Source organism: Cuculus canorus, chromosome 1 (genome assembly GCF_017976375.1).
Source record: "Cuculus canorus isolate bCucCan1 chromosome 1, bCucCan1.pri, whole genome shotgun sequence".
Lineage (NCBI taxonomy): Eukaryota > Metazoa > Chordata > Aves > Cuculiformes > Cuculidae > Cuculus > Cuculus canorus.
This window is the reverse complement of record NC_071401.1, coordinates 175,783,246-175,797,659: the sequence shown is the minus strand read 5'-3', so window position 1 is coordinate 175,797,659 and position 14,414 is coordinate 175,783,246. Positions and strand designations below refer to the sequence as shown.

At 46.3% G+C, this 14,414-nt stretch overlaps 1 protein-coding gene across 2 annotated transcripts in view; it reads right to left on the bottom strand.

The window, feature by feature from the left end:
• SLC38A1 (solute carrier family 38 member 1) overlaps positions 1–11,579 on the bottom strand; it is a 42,763-nt gene extending 31,184 nt beyond the window's left edge. For both annotated transcript variants that reach the window (XR_008451014.1, XM_054073152.1), the window contains exons 1-2: positions 11,332–11,579; positions 1,752–1,964 (exon numbers count right to left, since the gene is read on the bottom strand). Coding sequence is in view for 1 of the 2 variants with exons in the window: in XM_054073152.1 (XP_053929127.1) it covers positions 1,752–1,870 (119 nt within the window). In the remaining variant the exon portion in view is untranslated. The remainder of the gene's footprint in view (positions 1–1,751; positions 1,965–11,331) is intronic.
• Positions 11,580–14,414: the final 2,835 nt, after the last annotated feature.

Below are 14,414 nucleotides of genomic sequence, written 5' to 3'. Positions count from 1 at the left end.
CTCCATTAACTGTTACTGGTGGCACCAGCCAAAGTGCTGGGGAGGTGCAGCCAGCCTGGTACAGCCACTCCTTCTGCTCTCAAGGATATAAATCCTCACCAGGCTCCAGGGAGTGAATTTACGACTGTCAGCCTCAGAGCATCTTGTCTCATGAAGTGAGCCAGCAGGAAAGCAAGCAGGTTCATACTGGAACTGTTTTGTCTTGGCAAAATTGGAGGAGTTTTTTTTTTCCTTGCTCCTGCCTTTTTTTCCCTGCTCCTGCCTTTTTTTCCCCTTTCCTTTTTATTTTTTTTATTTTTTTTTTTTTTTTACAGAAGTGGTTTGTGTTTTGTTTTGGCACTTTTCATCAAAGCAGTTGCATCAGAAAATTCCTGACTAGCTCTAATCTTCACCAGTGCAGCTGCGTTGTGGTCACACCACTACACAGTGCAGCTGGCGACTGCCCCAGGACTTCCCCTGAGTGGGTAGCAGGGGCTGACACCCTCCTGCTGGGGAGGACTCGCCCACACTGCCAACCAGGGCCCCCTGCTCAGTCCCAGGGTACGGCCAGCCAGTTTTGCTATGTGCATGGTATGGCCAACACTGGGCGCTTACTCCCACAGCTGCTGCCAAAGCTCCCTGTCCACCTGCACAACCACAAGAGCCACAAGACTCTACACTCGAGAAAAAACAGCTCTTAATTTTGTTTTTCCACCAGAAAGTGAGTTTCTCCAGGTAGCCAGCAAAGCTGCCGCTAAAAGGAAGAAAAGGAAGAAAAGGCAAGAGTAGAGTTTTTTAAAGACCATAAACACAGGCAGCAGCAGCCCAGCAGTAAAGGAGCAGGATAATGTGATGGCAGAGGATTTCCAGCAGCACCAGCATTGGGCAGGGCTGGGTCTCCATGCAGGCACCGGCTGGCTTGTGTACTCCACCACGGTTTGCAGTATTTGAACAGGAAGTTTGATCAAAAAACAGCTTCTTGTTTTACAACTCAGAAAACTGAAACAGGGTCTGTCAGCAGGCCTTTGCTGTAAGCAGGATGGCTCAACACCTGTAGGAGGCTGTAAGGAAGGCCTGAAGAACCATTCTCAGGTGGAGCAGGCTGCTCTTTGAAATAACTGTGCAGCTTACAGGAAACGTCTACAGCCTAATTTAAACAAACATAATAACTTTCACCAATGTTGATAAATATATTCATTTTTTAAACTCAACAGTAATTAGATATATGTCTCTATTTTACTGGCTTCCTGCTATCCTTGCTTCAGGGAGTGACAGCCACTGCCCACCTTCCCTTGCCCAATTGCAAACAGGGACTGGGACTATAATTGCTGCCAGCAACACCAGCTGTAAATCTCCAGAGGCTTGGGTGCATGGAGGTGGCCAGGCAGGTTAAAATCATCATATCAGATATCATAGGTCAACAAAGCGATTTGCCCCAAATTATGCCACAGGTCTAATTGTATTAATTACTACTACTTTTTTGCTGTGTGCAAGCTGACATTTAAAAATATTGGCTTTTTGCTACGTTATATGTTTGTGCATTTTATTAGACTAATTTGAAAGATTCAAAATGATGAATAAATTGCCATTCTGTTTGCTTTATCTGCTGTTGCAGCCTATGCCCAACAGATGTCACATATGAAATTCAAATTACATCTTCAAATGGAGCATGACTTGGTAATGAATAATTCAAGACATATACTGAAAATTAAAATGCTGTTTTTAAACAGTGTGTTTCTTAGCATAGGCAGTGTCAATGGAAAAATACTCACCTATTTATCTGGCCATTTTCCACCTCTGTGAAATCATTTGAATCATTGCTGATGTTATCATCTTCAGGAACAGTCATATTCTGCAATTCAGTCAGTTCTAATCCAGCTTTGAAAGGCATCCTGGGTGAGGAACTGTACTTATCCAAGTGTTTCTCCAAATATTAGTGTTTGGTTGGTATCTCTTGTGTAAAGGGCAGCCACAGTGTCAGCAACCTAAATAAAACACAAGAAAAAAAACCCCAAAATGTATACCACCTACAGTAGTCAATATCTCCAGAAGAAACCAATGAAAACTGGATGAGAGGGACCATCCTTACCAACCAATCTTGTATCGTTAGAGAGACCGCAGGTTATAATGTAAATGCATGGCAGAACAGTAGTAACCTTATATGCCTTAATAAGATCAACTTCATTAACCTTACAAATTGACTCGGTCCTGCAATGAACTGCTGAAGATGTTATTTGTATTTACAAACTCGTGAGCAAACCAATCCTATTTGTTTCAGGAAAAAGATTAACCACTTACAAATTAAGAAATAAAACCTATTTGCTTATTCAAGTCCAATTTCAATATTCATTGTTCATCTTCTGTATGTTCTCCATGCTGCCTCTTACTTAAAAAATATAAAATATCTTGTGTCCATGCTGTTGCTAAGTGGATGGAACAGAGGATAGAGTTATTCCAGTACTCTTGTCTACTAATATCTGCATTCCAGGTATTTGAATATGTTAAGGATTTTTGGTAAAGAGGATGTGCAGAGGATACTTTGTGTACAGTTAAACTTGTTCTGAACAAATTCAGAAACAGACAAAATCAAATCCCTACGCTCATATATTGTAGGAAGAAAGAGCAACGTATATCTTGTGTCAAGCAGTTATTATCTAAAGATCAGATGATTTCTCCTCTGATAGAAGTATTGCTTAAAAGCACAAAGAATAACACCAAAGGCAGATCAGACAAGTCTGCTACAGTGACACATTTCCTTATCAGCAATGCAAATCAACTGAAAGACCAATAATTTCCAGACTCTGACCACTCTTGGCTGAGCTACAACTCCAGCGTGGCGCTGAGGCAACAGGATGTTATTCACAAACATGCTCCTGCACCACAACTGTTTCAATTCCCATTTTGTGAATGAATTTTCTGCAATATTGCCAAATAACTATTCACCCTGGGGTCCATGGTAAATGCTCAGATGACAAATTAATCTGGGGATATTTTAAAATTCTCAGGGCTACCTAAAAACCATCAAACTGCTCTCATGCAACCAAAAAACAGTAGGAGCATCCTTAGCTCTTGCAGGGCACTGTTGAGGGAGGAGGACATAGTTCACTTGTTCAGTCATGACACCTGCCTGTTTCAAATTGAATTTACAGGACCCAGTACTTCTGATTTATACTACATCCCCACAACGCAGAAAACACCTCTGCAAATACACTTTTTTCCTTGGAAATACATTCTCAGAAATGTTTAAATGTGCTCTTAACATTCCGTCAAGAGCCCAAACTACCCAAATTTTAGGTGCAAAGTTTAAAGGTGAGCCTTGAGGCTTACAGCAAGGCAGGATCTGCTCTTTTCTACTGCAGGAGCAACTATGCATGTTGTTACCATGGCAGACGGGGCCTGGTACAGCCTGGTGCAAGGAGGGGGGCTGATCTGGGCTGCGTCTTTTTCAACAACTCCGTGGAGTTTTCCACTACAGATTCCAGGGGAGCAACTCCTCAGGTATTAAAATATTGGCAGAACAAAAAAAAAATATAGATGGATTTAGGCTACTGATAAATAAATGCAGACTGGCAAGCAGAGGGTAGTTTTATCAGTAATGTTCCGGAACTGTCTTCCCAAAGATTGCGGGGATGAAATAGTCTACCTATTTTGGAGGAGAAGCATGATCTTATAAAAGGATAAGGCCACAGGAGATGGTGACTGCTGCGGTGGTAAGGACCAAGACTGCTGAATCCTGAAGCTTCTTGTAACAGTGAGTTCCTAAAGTAAACAATTCCTTAATAGACATGGCAGCCTCTGTATCGAGATCTGTACGCCCTCGCCTTTAAAAACCCACGTAAGGGTTTGTCTATGATTCAAGCAGAGCAGCTTTCCCTTTGGGCACCGTTTCACATCACGATCCTCCAGGAGGATTTTCTGAACTGCCTTGACATTGCCTGTGCTTATTAAATTCCCCATTAAGCATCTCAAAAGCAGGTGCTTAAATTAGAGCTCCTGTGAGGTAAACAGTGTGCTGGAGAGCAGACTTCACAGCCCACTGACATGCAGCTCCTGCTTATTGTTCTGCCTCTCTGGAGCTGAAATGCTGCAAGGCCGGCTTGGCAGGAAAATGGCTTGGTGGTTTATTCGCAAGGAATCTTTGCAGTGCAAAAGTGACAACCTTTTTTTTGTTTGTTTTAACCAAACCTCTGATTCTGGAGAAAACTGATTGAATGAAGACGCAGCAACACTTTAGTGCAAGCAGTGCCAGCTGAAGCACCAGCAAGCATTTCAGCAGATCCCAGGTTTCAGACAGACGAGCTGCTCCTGAAACAGCATGACACCAGGCACATCTTTGAATCTGCCTCAGGTTCTTGCTAGGTTAAGTAATTTACTGAAAAAAAACCCTGTACCAAACAAACCCCTGAAACAAACAAAAAATTGAGTGAAATAACGCATTGCACTTCCAAGTATGAGAAAACCCAATTTCAGTGCCAAAACAAAAGAGTGAAGAGAGAGCAGTGGGTCTGGGGACTGAAACTCTCACTGTCACAGCAGGAACTCATCACAAATCTTTGGCATAGAACAACCACCTCATCCTTAGCATCTCCATCTGTAAAATTAAGATGATTATAGCAACAATAACACTCAGTTTGTGAACTGCTTGCAGACTCAGAGGGAAGGGGTGGGAGAGGTGTGATACCTGGAAAAAAACACTATGCAAATTGCAATTTTGTTTGCAAAGATACCTTTACCTTAGACACACACAGAACAAACCCTTCGTCACTGCTAATCAATCTAGGCATCCTTCACAGTCACTGGAGTACAGGTAGTCACATGAATTTTACCGTCAAACCCGTATTTTAAATTTCAAATTTGCAGATGTGACAAATCACAAATCTAAAGTCCCAGAGGCTAGGCTTCACATCAACCAGCTGTGTTCCCTACGCATTGGAAGTCCCCTTCCAGGCTCATCACTTGGCCTTTACAACAGACCCTGGCACTGCCAGAGGACAATCCTTTGTGATCCATGGGAGGGGTCTGCAGCCATACTGAGCTGCTCTCTGCAAATGCAGTAACTTTGTTCCGGAAGGGAACTTTGACACTGGTATAGCTGGGCTAAGCAAATCACCACCTCAGGTGTAGCTGCCACAAATGCTGTGGGAAGAAAAAAAAACATACTTCAACTAATGAAAATTCACCATAAGTTGATGCCGAGCTATACTGAAAGCAGCATTGTAATATTCCTACTTTTGAGGCCTTTTAGTTGAATAAATGTCATGATCTGCTAATAAGCGTCATTGGATCTGCTGGAGGGTAGGAAGGTTCTGCAAAGGGATCTGAACAGGCTGGACCGCTGGGCTGAGGCCAATGGCATGAGGTTCAACAAGGCCAAATGCCGGGTCCTGCACTTGGGACATAACAACTCTGTGCAGTGCTACAGACTTGGGGAAGAGTGGCTGGAGAGCTGTACAGAGGAGAAGGACCTGGGGGTAATGGTTGACAGCAGACTGAACATGAGCCAGCAGTGTGCCCAGGTGGCCAGGAAGGCCAATGGCATCTTGGCTTGTATCTGAAATGGCGTGACCAGCAGGTCCAGGGAGGTGATTCTCCCTCTGTACTTGGCACTGGTGAGACCACACCTTGAGCACTGTGTTCGGTTCTGGGCCCCTCACCACAAGAAGGATGTTGAGGCTCTGGAGCGTGTCCAGAGAAGACCAACGAAGCTGGTGAGGGGGCTGGAGAACAAGTCTTACGAGGAGCGGCTGAGAGAGCTGGGGTTGTTTAGCCTGGAGAAGAGGAGGCTGAAGGTAGACCTTATTACTCCCTACAACTACCTGAAAGGAGGTTGTGGAGAGGAGGGAGCTGGCCTCTTCTCCCAAGTGACTGAGGACAGGACAAGGGGGAACGGCCTCAAGCTCTGCCAGGGGAGGTTCAGGCTGGATATCAGAAAAAAATTCTTCAAAGAAAGAGTCATCGGGCACTGGAACAGGCTGCCCAGGGAGGTGGTCAAGTCACCTTCCCTGGAGGTGTTTAAGGAATGGGTTGATGAAGTGCTTAGGGACATGGTTTAAGGGAGTGTTAGGAATGGTTGGACTCCACGATCCAGTGGGTCCTTTCCAATCTGGTGATTCTATGATTCTATGAAAAAAATGCAAATTAAAAATCTATATTAACACAAGTTCCTAGACTGAGCTTCATTCTTAACTCACATTACAAGGCAGTAAATAATCCTCTGAAGAGTGGCTGTAGCAATCCCAATCACTTCCAGTCACTGTGCCTATTACCCTGCCCAGTCTTAAAGCTCCCAAAAGGAAAAAAACAGATACTTGCCATCAAACCTGTCTCTCCAAACACACACATAGTAAATCAACAAGAGAAAATAAGAATTTTGCTCTTACTCTAAACTTTTCCACCTGGATGGGCAAATACTCCTCCTCAAAGCAGGAATCATCCCAAGATAGAACCAAGAAACAGCTAACTAATGACCCTGCTAAAGGAAACTTAAAGGTCTGTTTGGTAGCTGATCCAGTCATTCCATTTAGTAAAAAAAGCACTGCTCTGGCTAGGAGCTTGGCTTTCTCTTTAAACAGCCTATGACACGTCTTGTAAAAGCCATTAAGGATAATTTATTCATCGTGTGCTCCTTGCAGAATATGGGAAAGACTACAACTGGTCACAGACTTCAGAAGGAGGACTGTGAGATGACACAAGAAGATAAAACAAGTTTATTTTTCTCAAGGACACAGAGACCTCCACAAGCCACTAAAACACATTCCAATGGGGTCATTTTTTCTGTTGCCTTCTGAAATATAAAAAAAAAAAAAAATCCCCACAATTCCAGTTTTCTGGACTGTTAATTCCACAACAGCAGTAAGAGGCTCAAAAATTTGGATTTGAAAAAAATACGGTAATACAGACAGTCTAACTTTATTTCTTCTGCTGGCTGAAGCATGAATCCTTTCTGGGCTGTACCTGGGAGAAGTGTAATCTTAGAAAACACTCCACTAGAAATTGTGATTTTAACAGTAACATCATCAGTCCTGGTGGTAAAGGTGATGGCTTACTTCACAGGCCATTTTTTTCATATCCTGTAAATGACATCATTCAAAAGTGCTGTCTTAAAACATGTGGCTGCCAAAAAGCTGACCCAGTATGTGAGAGGTGTTTGGACAAGTGGCCAAGTTGGACACCGTCTCGCCCATCTCTGGGTATGGTTTTTGTCACGTGCACTTGCAAAATCACTGGACACTTCATTCACAGAGTGCTACCCGCAGTCCAATGGTCTTGGGGATGGCAAATCTCCAAGACACGGTAAGCAATTTTAACTATGGAATTCAAGATAATTTGCTTAAAAGCTGAAATATGACTCAACTTTTTCTCAAAGGGATTTTTGCCAAGAACTCCTCATGGTTGGTTACGAGTCATCAGAATCCAGCACTTGAGTTTCACATAAGGTGTTTTAATTCCTACAAAGCCTGAGATGCGATACGTCTTTCTCTACTCACACTTCTGAAAGTTCTTTCAAAGAAGAGCAGTATGACCAGCAAGACACAATGGATATAAATAATGAAACACTGAGCCTGAAACTCAGTGAAACCCATTCACTTAAATGACAAAAAGCAATAAGCTTTATATGTAAGAGTATCACCTTGGGAGGAGGAGAAGAAAGTAGCTTTTTTGTTCAGCATTGGTGAACAAAATGACTTAGCGGGGAAGCAACTGTCCCCTTTTTGTTCAGCATTAGTGACACCTGACACGTGGAACATAAAGCTCCTGATTTACTCCTCATCCACAGGAAGGACAAAATGGAGAGATTACAGAAGGGCCAACGAGATAACAAGGAGCGTGAAAATTAAAGACTGACTCACATCCACTGAGCAAACATCTGCAGTACTTGAAATGTCATTGCCTCCGGCTGCTCCGTACTGCCCCTCTGCAGCAGGCTGCAGTCAGCGGAAGGAAGTGGGTTCACCAGGCCCCGACAGCAGCCGAGCCCCGGTGGGTTCGAGGGTGCCACGAAGAACCACTGAAGTGCTGGCATGTGTTCAACCTGCCTGCCAGCAATGTTGCCAGGCCAGGGCAGCATGGCAGACGGAAGGTCTTCCAGCTGCAGCAGCTGTTTGCTTGGTGGCTGCAAGCCATCACTTTCGTTTCCAGGCTCCTTCTTCCTCACATAGCCCTTGTGGCATGAGGGATGAAAACGGTTAAAAGATAAGGTGGGAGTGGGGAAACAAGCAACAGAAGACTCGAGAAGGAAGCTCTGAAAAGGATGCTATAAAAAAGGAGCAATGAGCACAAATGTGGATTGTCAACCTTCCTCTCAGTAGTGCATGACCTTGCAATGCAACAGGAAAGTGTTCCTGCTCTGCCCCATTGCTCTCCACCCCGCCCTTCCATGCTGCCATTAAGAAAAGGAAGACAGTCCCAGATTAAGTCTGGACAGGCTACTCAGCTGATCAAAGGCAGGCAAATAAGAAATCATAAAATCCTGGTCTGATTCACCCAGTGATTCATTACTTTAGGCAAAACACTTAAAGATGAGCCATAAAGGAAAATGGTTTTAAGTACATTTTTGGTTTCAGCCCTTCCCAGTCAATTAAGGGAAGGCATTTTGCAGAGGAATATAGTCACATTTTTTCCTAATTATATTTCTCTGTGAAATCCTCTCAACAGCCTCGATTTTGCTAAAGAGATCCTAGAACTCACCACCACAAATAAACGAACTCTTGTCTTCCACAGAAAGTGGAAGCACTGTATGAGTGGGATTTTATGGTTCACAGCAACGAAACAGGCTATCCATGAATTCAAGAGGGTTAAACAGCAGCTCTGAAATTCTTATTTAAAATAAATTTTGTACTACAGAAGGAAGAACTCTTCACTTAAGTTCATACGCAAGGCACTTTTCCTCCCCTCCTCCCTTTACAAGTAATATATTTGTTTCAGTTTTCTTGACTGTAGGAGACTCAGAGTGATATTTAACAGATAAGCTTACACAAACAAGAGAGTTATCTGGAAAAGGGCTGTGAAACACCTTGAACACGAAAAAGCTGCCATTTTTCCCAAGAAAGGCCACTCAGACTTCCTGGATAGGATTAAGGTCACAGCACTAAATACCTATCAGAAAGGGAAACTGAATTCAAGCTTAGAGTACTTAAATATTCCCACATCTTGTTTGCCTCCACAACACAAACTTTTAAAGTGGCGGCTATTGTCACACTATGTGTTAAGCACATTTCTGCAGAAATGAGTAAGCTGAGAAAAAGACACAGGAGAGGACAGGAGGAAGGAGAGTCCCATTTCTGCTCAGTCACCACTTCTCCCCCAGTAAAGAACAAACCCCAAAACCCCAACAAAATATAGGGCAGAGACACAGGTTGAGCAGCCCGCAAGCAGACTGGCTGAGAGGGCCCCGCCTCCTCTTCCATCCTTTAAAACCCTTGTAAAAAGCAGGATTTGGATAGGGAGGACAATTGATCCTCCATGTTCTATGGCAGTCTGCAGAAGCCTCAAACAGCTCGGAGGATAATCCTCCACACAAGAGTATGTGGAGTGTGGCACTCACTGCCAACACATCTCCCATCCTCACCGGGGCTGGAGAGCCTATCTGGTCCAACTACAGCATAAACAGTCTCAAGTGACAAGCCAGAGGATGCTGCAGTGTGCTTCAGTGAAGTGCTCTCGCTATGGTGCCTCTTAAAAAGAAAAGAAAAAAAATCCCATTCCAAAACAGCAAAGTCAAATGAGAGTCATTCAGTATGACAGAGAAGCAGATCACATTTTAGTCGGTGAATTTCCACTGAGCCAGAGCAGAAGGCCTCTGCTCACCAGCAATATGGCAATTCCTAGATTTCAGTCAGGTTTTGCCAGTCAGTTTTGGCATAGGCTGGTGGCCTGAAAAGGGCAGTTACTGATATTCTGTATCCTTCAGTAACAGAGGGAATTCCCTCTTAGACTTTATGAACAAAGTTGGTAACAAATGAAGTAAAAATTAGATGCAAGGATGCTCTCTCTTTTTCCCATTGTATCTGGTTTTACTGCTTAATCTAAGTTGCTTAGATTCAGAATGTTTTGGGGTTTTTTCTTCTACCAGACTGTATTGTATCAATTAACAAGTTCACTTTTAGAACAAACCTAAAGGCGAATGAAGCACAGATTACTATCATAGAACCATAGAATAGTTTGGGTTGGAAGGAACCTCAAAGATCATCCTGTTCCAACTCCCACCCCTGCCATGGGCAGGGACACCTCCCACCAGACCAGGCTGCCCAGGGCCCCATCCAACCTGGCCTTGAACACCTCCAGGGATGGGGCAGCCACAGCTTCCCTGGACAACCTGTGCCAGTGCCTCACCACTCTCACGGTGAAGAAATTCTTCCTCATGTCTAGTCTAAATCTGCCCCTCTGCAGTTTATACCCATTGCCCCTGGTCTATCACCACAAGCCTTTGTGAACAGCCCCTATTTGGCGCAGAGGTCAGGGGCGATGCCCCCGAGCAGCCCGTGGGACACTGAGCAGCCCGAGGACATGTGGCGGGCTCAGCTGGTGGCACAGGCTGGCTACAGCTTCGCCTCCCATAAAACCCGCTGCCAAACACGGGGTTTATTTCAGTCCTTCCAACGCCAAATAAACAAAGCGCGGGTTTACACATCTCCCCTTTCACAAGGAGATGTATCCTAGCTACAGGTTGCCTTACAAACTCGGCAAAACAATGGAGCCAACCCTCTGCCCTGAGAGCAAAGCCCGACCCGCACACGCGTGAGCCTCCCTGCCCCCCGCCTGCCCCTTCTCGTCCCGGGCTCCCTATAACCCAGCAGCTGAGGTGTTACTACGCGTTTACGGGCACACACCGCGGCTCGGATCGCGCCCGCACGCCTGCGCGCCGGGGGCCCAGCCTGCATTTCCCGAATACCTCAGACCTCGCGGTGCCCCCGGCGGATCGAGGGGAGCAGGAACGATCCCCCCCCGGCAGCCCAACCGCGCATCCCGCGGGGCTGCGGCAGGAGCCCCTCGCGCTCACACCCCCCTCTGTCATTTATTAGTATTTCAATTATTTTTTAGGCGCTGCTAACGAACGCTCGTAGCCGACTGCCTTTTTAAATGTCGGGGTTTTTTTTCCCCCCGTTTTCCTTTTTTTCCGCGCGGAAGGCGCCGTGCCCGCAGCATCCCCGCCGCGGGAGGTGCCGCATGGCGCGCAGCCCGCCGCTCGCAGACCCTTCTCGGCTCCCCGACAGCTTCTCTAAGCTTCGCGAGCGCCCGGGGGCGGCGGAGACCCGTTTGTCGGGGCGGGGGCCGAGCACACGGCGAGGACAAAAGCGCGGCCGGAGACAAAGGCGGGGGGAGCCGCATCCCCGCCCGCAGCCGCTGCCTTACCTTCCTTCCCCAGGAGCCCCGAGGTGCGATCCGGCCGCAGCGCCCCGGCAAACAGCGGCAGGGACAGCGAGGAAATAGAATTTAAAAGAGAATTGAGGGGAGGAAAAAAAAGAAAATAGAAAAAAAAGGGGCGAGGACGGGGTGCAGAGGGAAACGAAATCGGCGAGACGAAGGCGCCGAGGAGGATGCCGCTCCTCCTCCCGCCGCGGGTGTGGGCATGTGGAGGGGCGGGAGCGCGCCGGCTCGGGGACGCGCAGCCCCCCGCAGCCCCCCCGCCGGCACGGGCACCGCCGCTCCGCATCCATCCCCCCGTCCTCTGCCCCCCTTCCCTCCACGGATTCACGCATCCTCCGCCCCCCACCCTCCCCTCCCGGGCTCCCTGCATCGCCCACACCCTCCTCGGACTCCCCCCATCCTCTATTCCCCCCCACCCCCATCCTCCACATCTCTCACCCCTCTTTCCCCCGGCTCCCCGCATCCCTCAGCCGCGCCGCATCTCTCCACCTCCCCCCCCGCATCGCTTTCCCCGGCCTCCCCGCATCCATCACACCCCCCTGGCTCCCCGCATCCTCCACTCTCCTCTCCGCATCCTTCCTCCCCGGCTCCCCGCATCTTCCACTCTCCCTCCGCATCCCTCACCCCCCTTTCCCTGAGCTCCCTGCATCCTCCCCCCTTCCCCCCGACCCGGCTTCCCGCATCCCCCTGCCCCTGGGCTCCCTGCATCCTCCATCGCCTCCCCGTGCTCCTCGCATCCATCACACACCCACAACCCGGGCTTCCCGCACCCTCCCCCCCTCCCCCTTGCATCCCTCCCCCCCTTTCCCCGGGTCCCCGCATCCTACCCCCCCCCCCTCTCCCGGGCTCTCTGCATCCCCCATACCCCCACTGAGCTCTCCGCATCCTCCACCCCGCATCCCTCACACCCCTTTCCCCCGGATTTCCTCGCATCCTCTACCATCCCGGGGCTCCTCTCATCCTCCATCCCCCCATTCTCCCCACATTCTCCCGCCCCGGGTACGGTCAGCATCTTTTTTTTTTTTTTCTCTCTAAAAAAACAACAAACAAATTTTTACTGCTTTTACAACAAGAAAAATAATTTTTCACTCTCTTTTTATGCTATGGCTTGCCCACAGGAGAGTTTCTCCCGGCCGGCAGGCTGGATTTTTGTGGCATTTTCCCTGAAATGGCCACGGAAGATCTGGAAACATCACGTTACCCAATTTCCTGTTTCGTCATGTAAAATGTATATGCTGAAAACACTGCCATTTGTGCGAGAGGTCAGAGCATTTCCAACTGGGGCAAGACATGCTCTAAAAGCATAAAGGGCGATTTGATGTAGAAGGTGGTTTGCTGTAGGTGGTTATTTCTGTACTAAACCATAGGAAGTATTGTATGAGCTTTTTTGGATTGAAAAAAAAAAACTTTTTAAGAACAAATCTGAAGCAAGATGGCATTGCAGCTGACAAATTTGAGACCGCAGTCCTTGTTTTCACCTCATGGAATGCATGACTTGCACGGGGTATCACAAGGCAAAGAGTAAAAGGATGCTGGAGCATATGGGTTTGGGGGCAGCTTGCCTGGCCGCCCGTGGAGGGGGAACGGCTGCTGCGAAGCTCTCGTGGTAGCTCTGCTGGCACCTTCTCGAGGTATTTGCTCTGGAAGTTCCCCTCCTGAATCTCCTAAATGCCAAGCCAAAAAGGCAAATGACACACACACACGAAGAACTGTGTTTTTCAAATTACCATGTTTGAATGTACAAGTTGTATTCTCATTTTGGTACTTGTACTGCGTCTTTTTTTTTTTTCGCTGGGGTAGTTCTTTGAATGGGAAGCGCTTTGCAAACAGTAGTTTAATTAACACCCATTGCACCCTGCTAGGAGAGAACCATATCATTCCAGTAATGAGAGCAAAGCCAGAGGAAGAGCTACCTGCCCAAGGCTGTTAAGCCAAGGACTGCTCTTTCAACACTTCCTCATGCAAATAAACCCCTCTGGGGCTCACACTAGCACCATATTCAGCCCCACAGGAATTTCAGCTTGACAAAGGATGTGGGACTGGATTCCAAGTCAGGGGCTTCAATCCCCTTCCAGCCCGATGTGCTGGCCGTGCATGCCTGGAAGCAGAGAAGAGAGCATTTGCAATTCACTGTTGCTCAATTAGGCTTATTTCTCTTGAACTGCCAATCAACTTACAACCCAAATTATTAAACAAAAATATCTACTATGTAGCGGATGTGGTCAGGTGGTATTGATGTAGTGAATAAGAAGATGAAGAAGAAACTACTTTGTTTCTTTAACAAAGAAATATATAAGGCTAACGCGTGAATGGTCTTCTATTTGATGCATTCTCTTACCACCATTCATTTTATACTTGTAAAGGCATGTGTTTTCTAACTTACAAATAATTCGATTCTTACCTTGTCATGCATATTCTAAGAACCAAGGTAGTTCTTTTTCTTAGAATTTGGAAAAAAAATCTTTTTAGTATCTTAACACAGCTCCACAAAAATGATAGCACTTCTCAGAAATGAAAACTGTTTTACTTTGCACTTTTAGTATTTTGAATTTCTCCACTATCCCTCTCAATATCTTTCTGATTTTTTAGCGCTGTTAGTTCTGTTTGCCCTGATATTCTGTGAAACCCTGATGCTTGTGACCAGCATCCTCTAGTTTCGGTCTTTATGATTTCTTTTAAGCTTCTTTTTCAATAGATTTTCATGCCGTTCACTCCTTATTGACCTTATTCACTCCTCCTGGGCCTTTCTCTTTATTCTTTTCACTTATAATCTTATTTCTAAATCTGATTTCAGATATACCAAAAGATTCAGGAATTTGCTTTTATATTTCAGGCCTATAATTTTTCTTTCTCTTGTGCGTCTAGAACTGGCAGTTCTCTTCTTGGATGCCTTTCAATACACTTCTATTTAGTCAAAATGGATCCTCTTCTCTTTCCTCTGAAATAGCCCTGAGCCTTTCTCTGTCTGTGATAACACCATTCTCATCCTTCTTTTGTTCAGACCTGCAACTTCCAAATGTTCTTTAGATTTTATTTTGGCTGCCTAAAATGCGTCAACAGACGTGTTC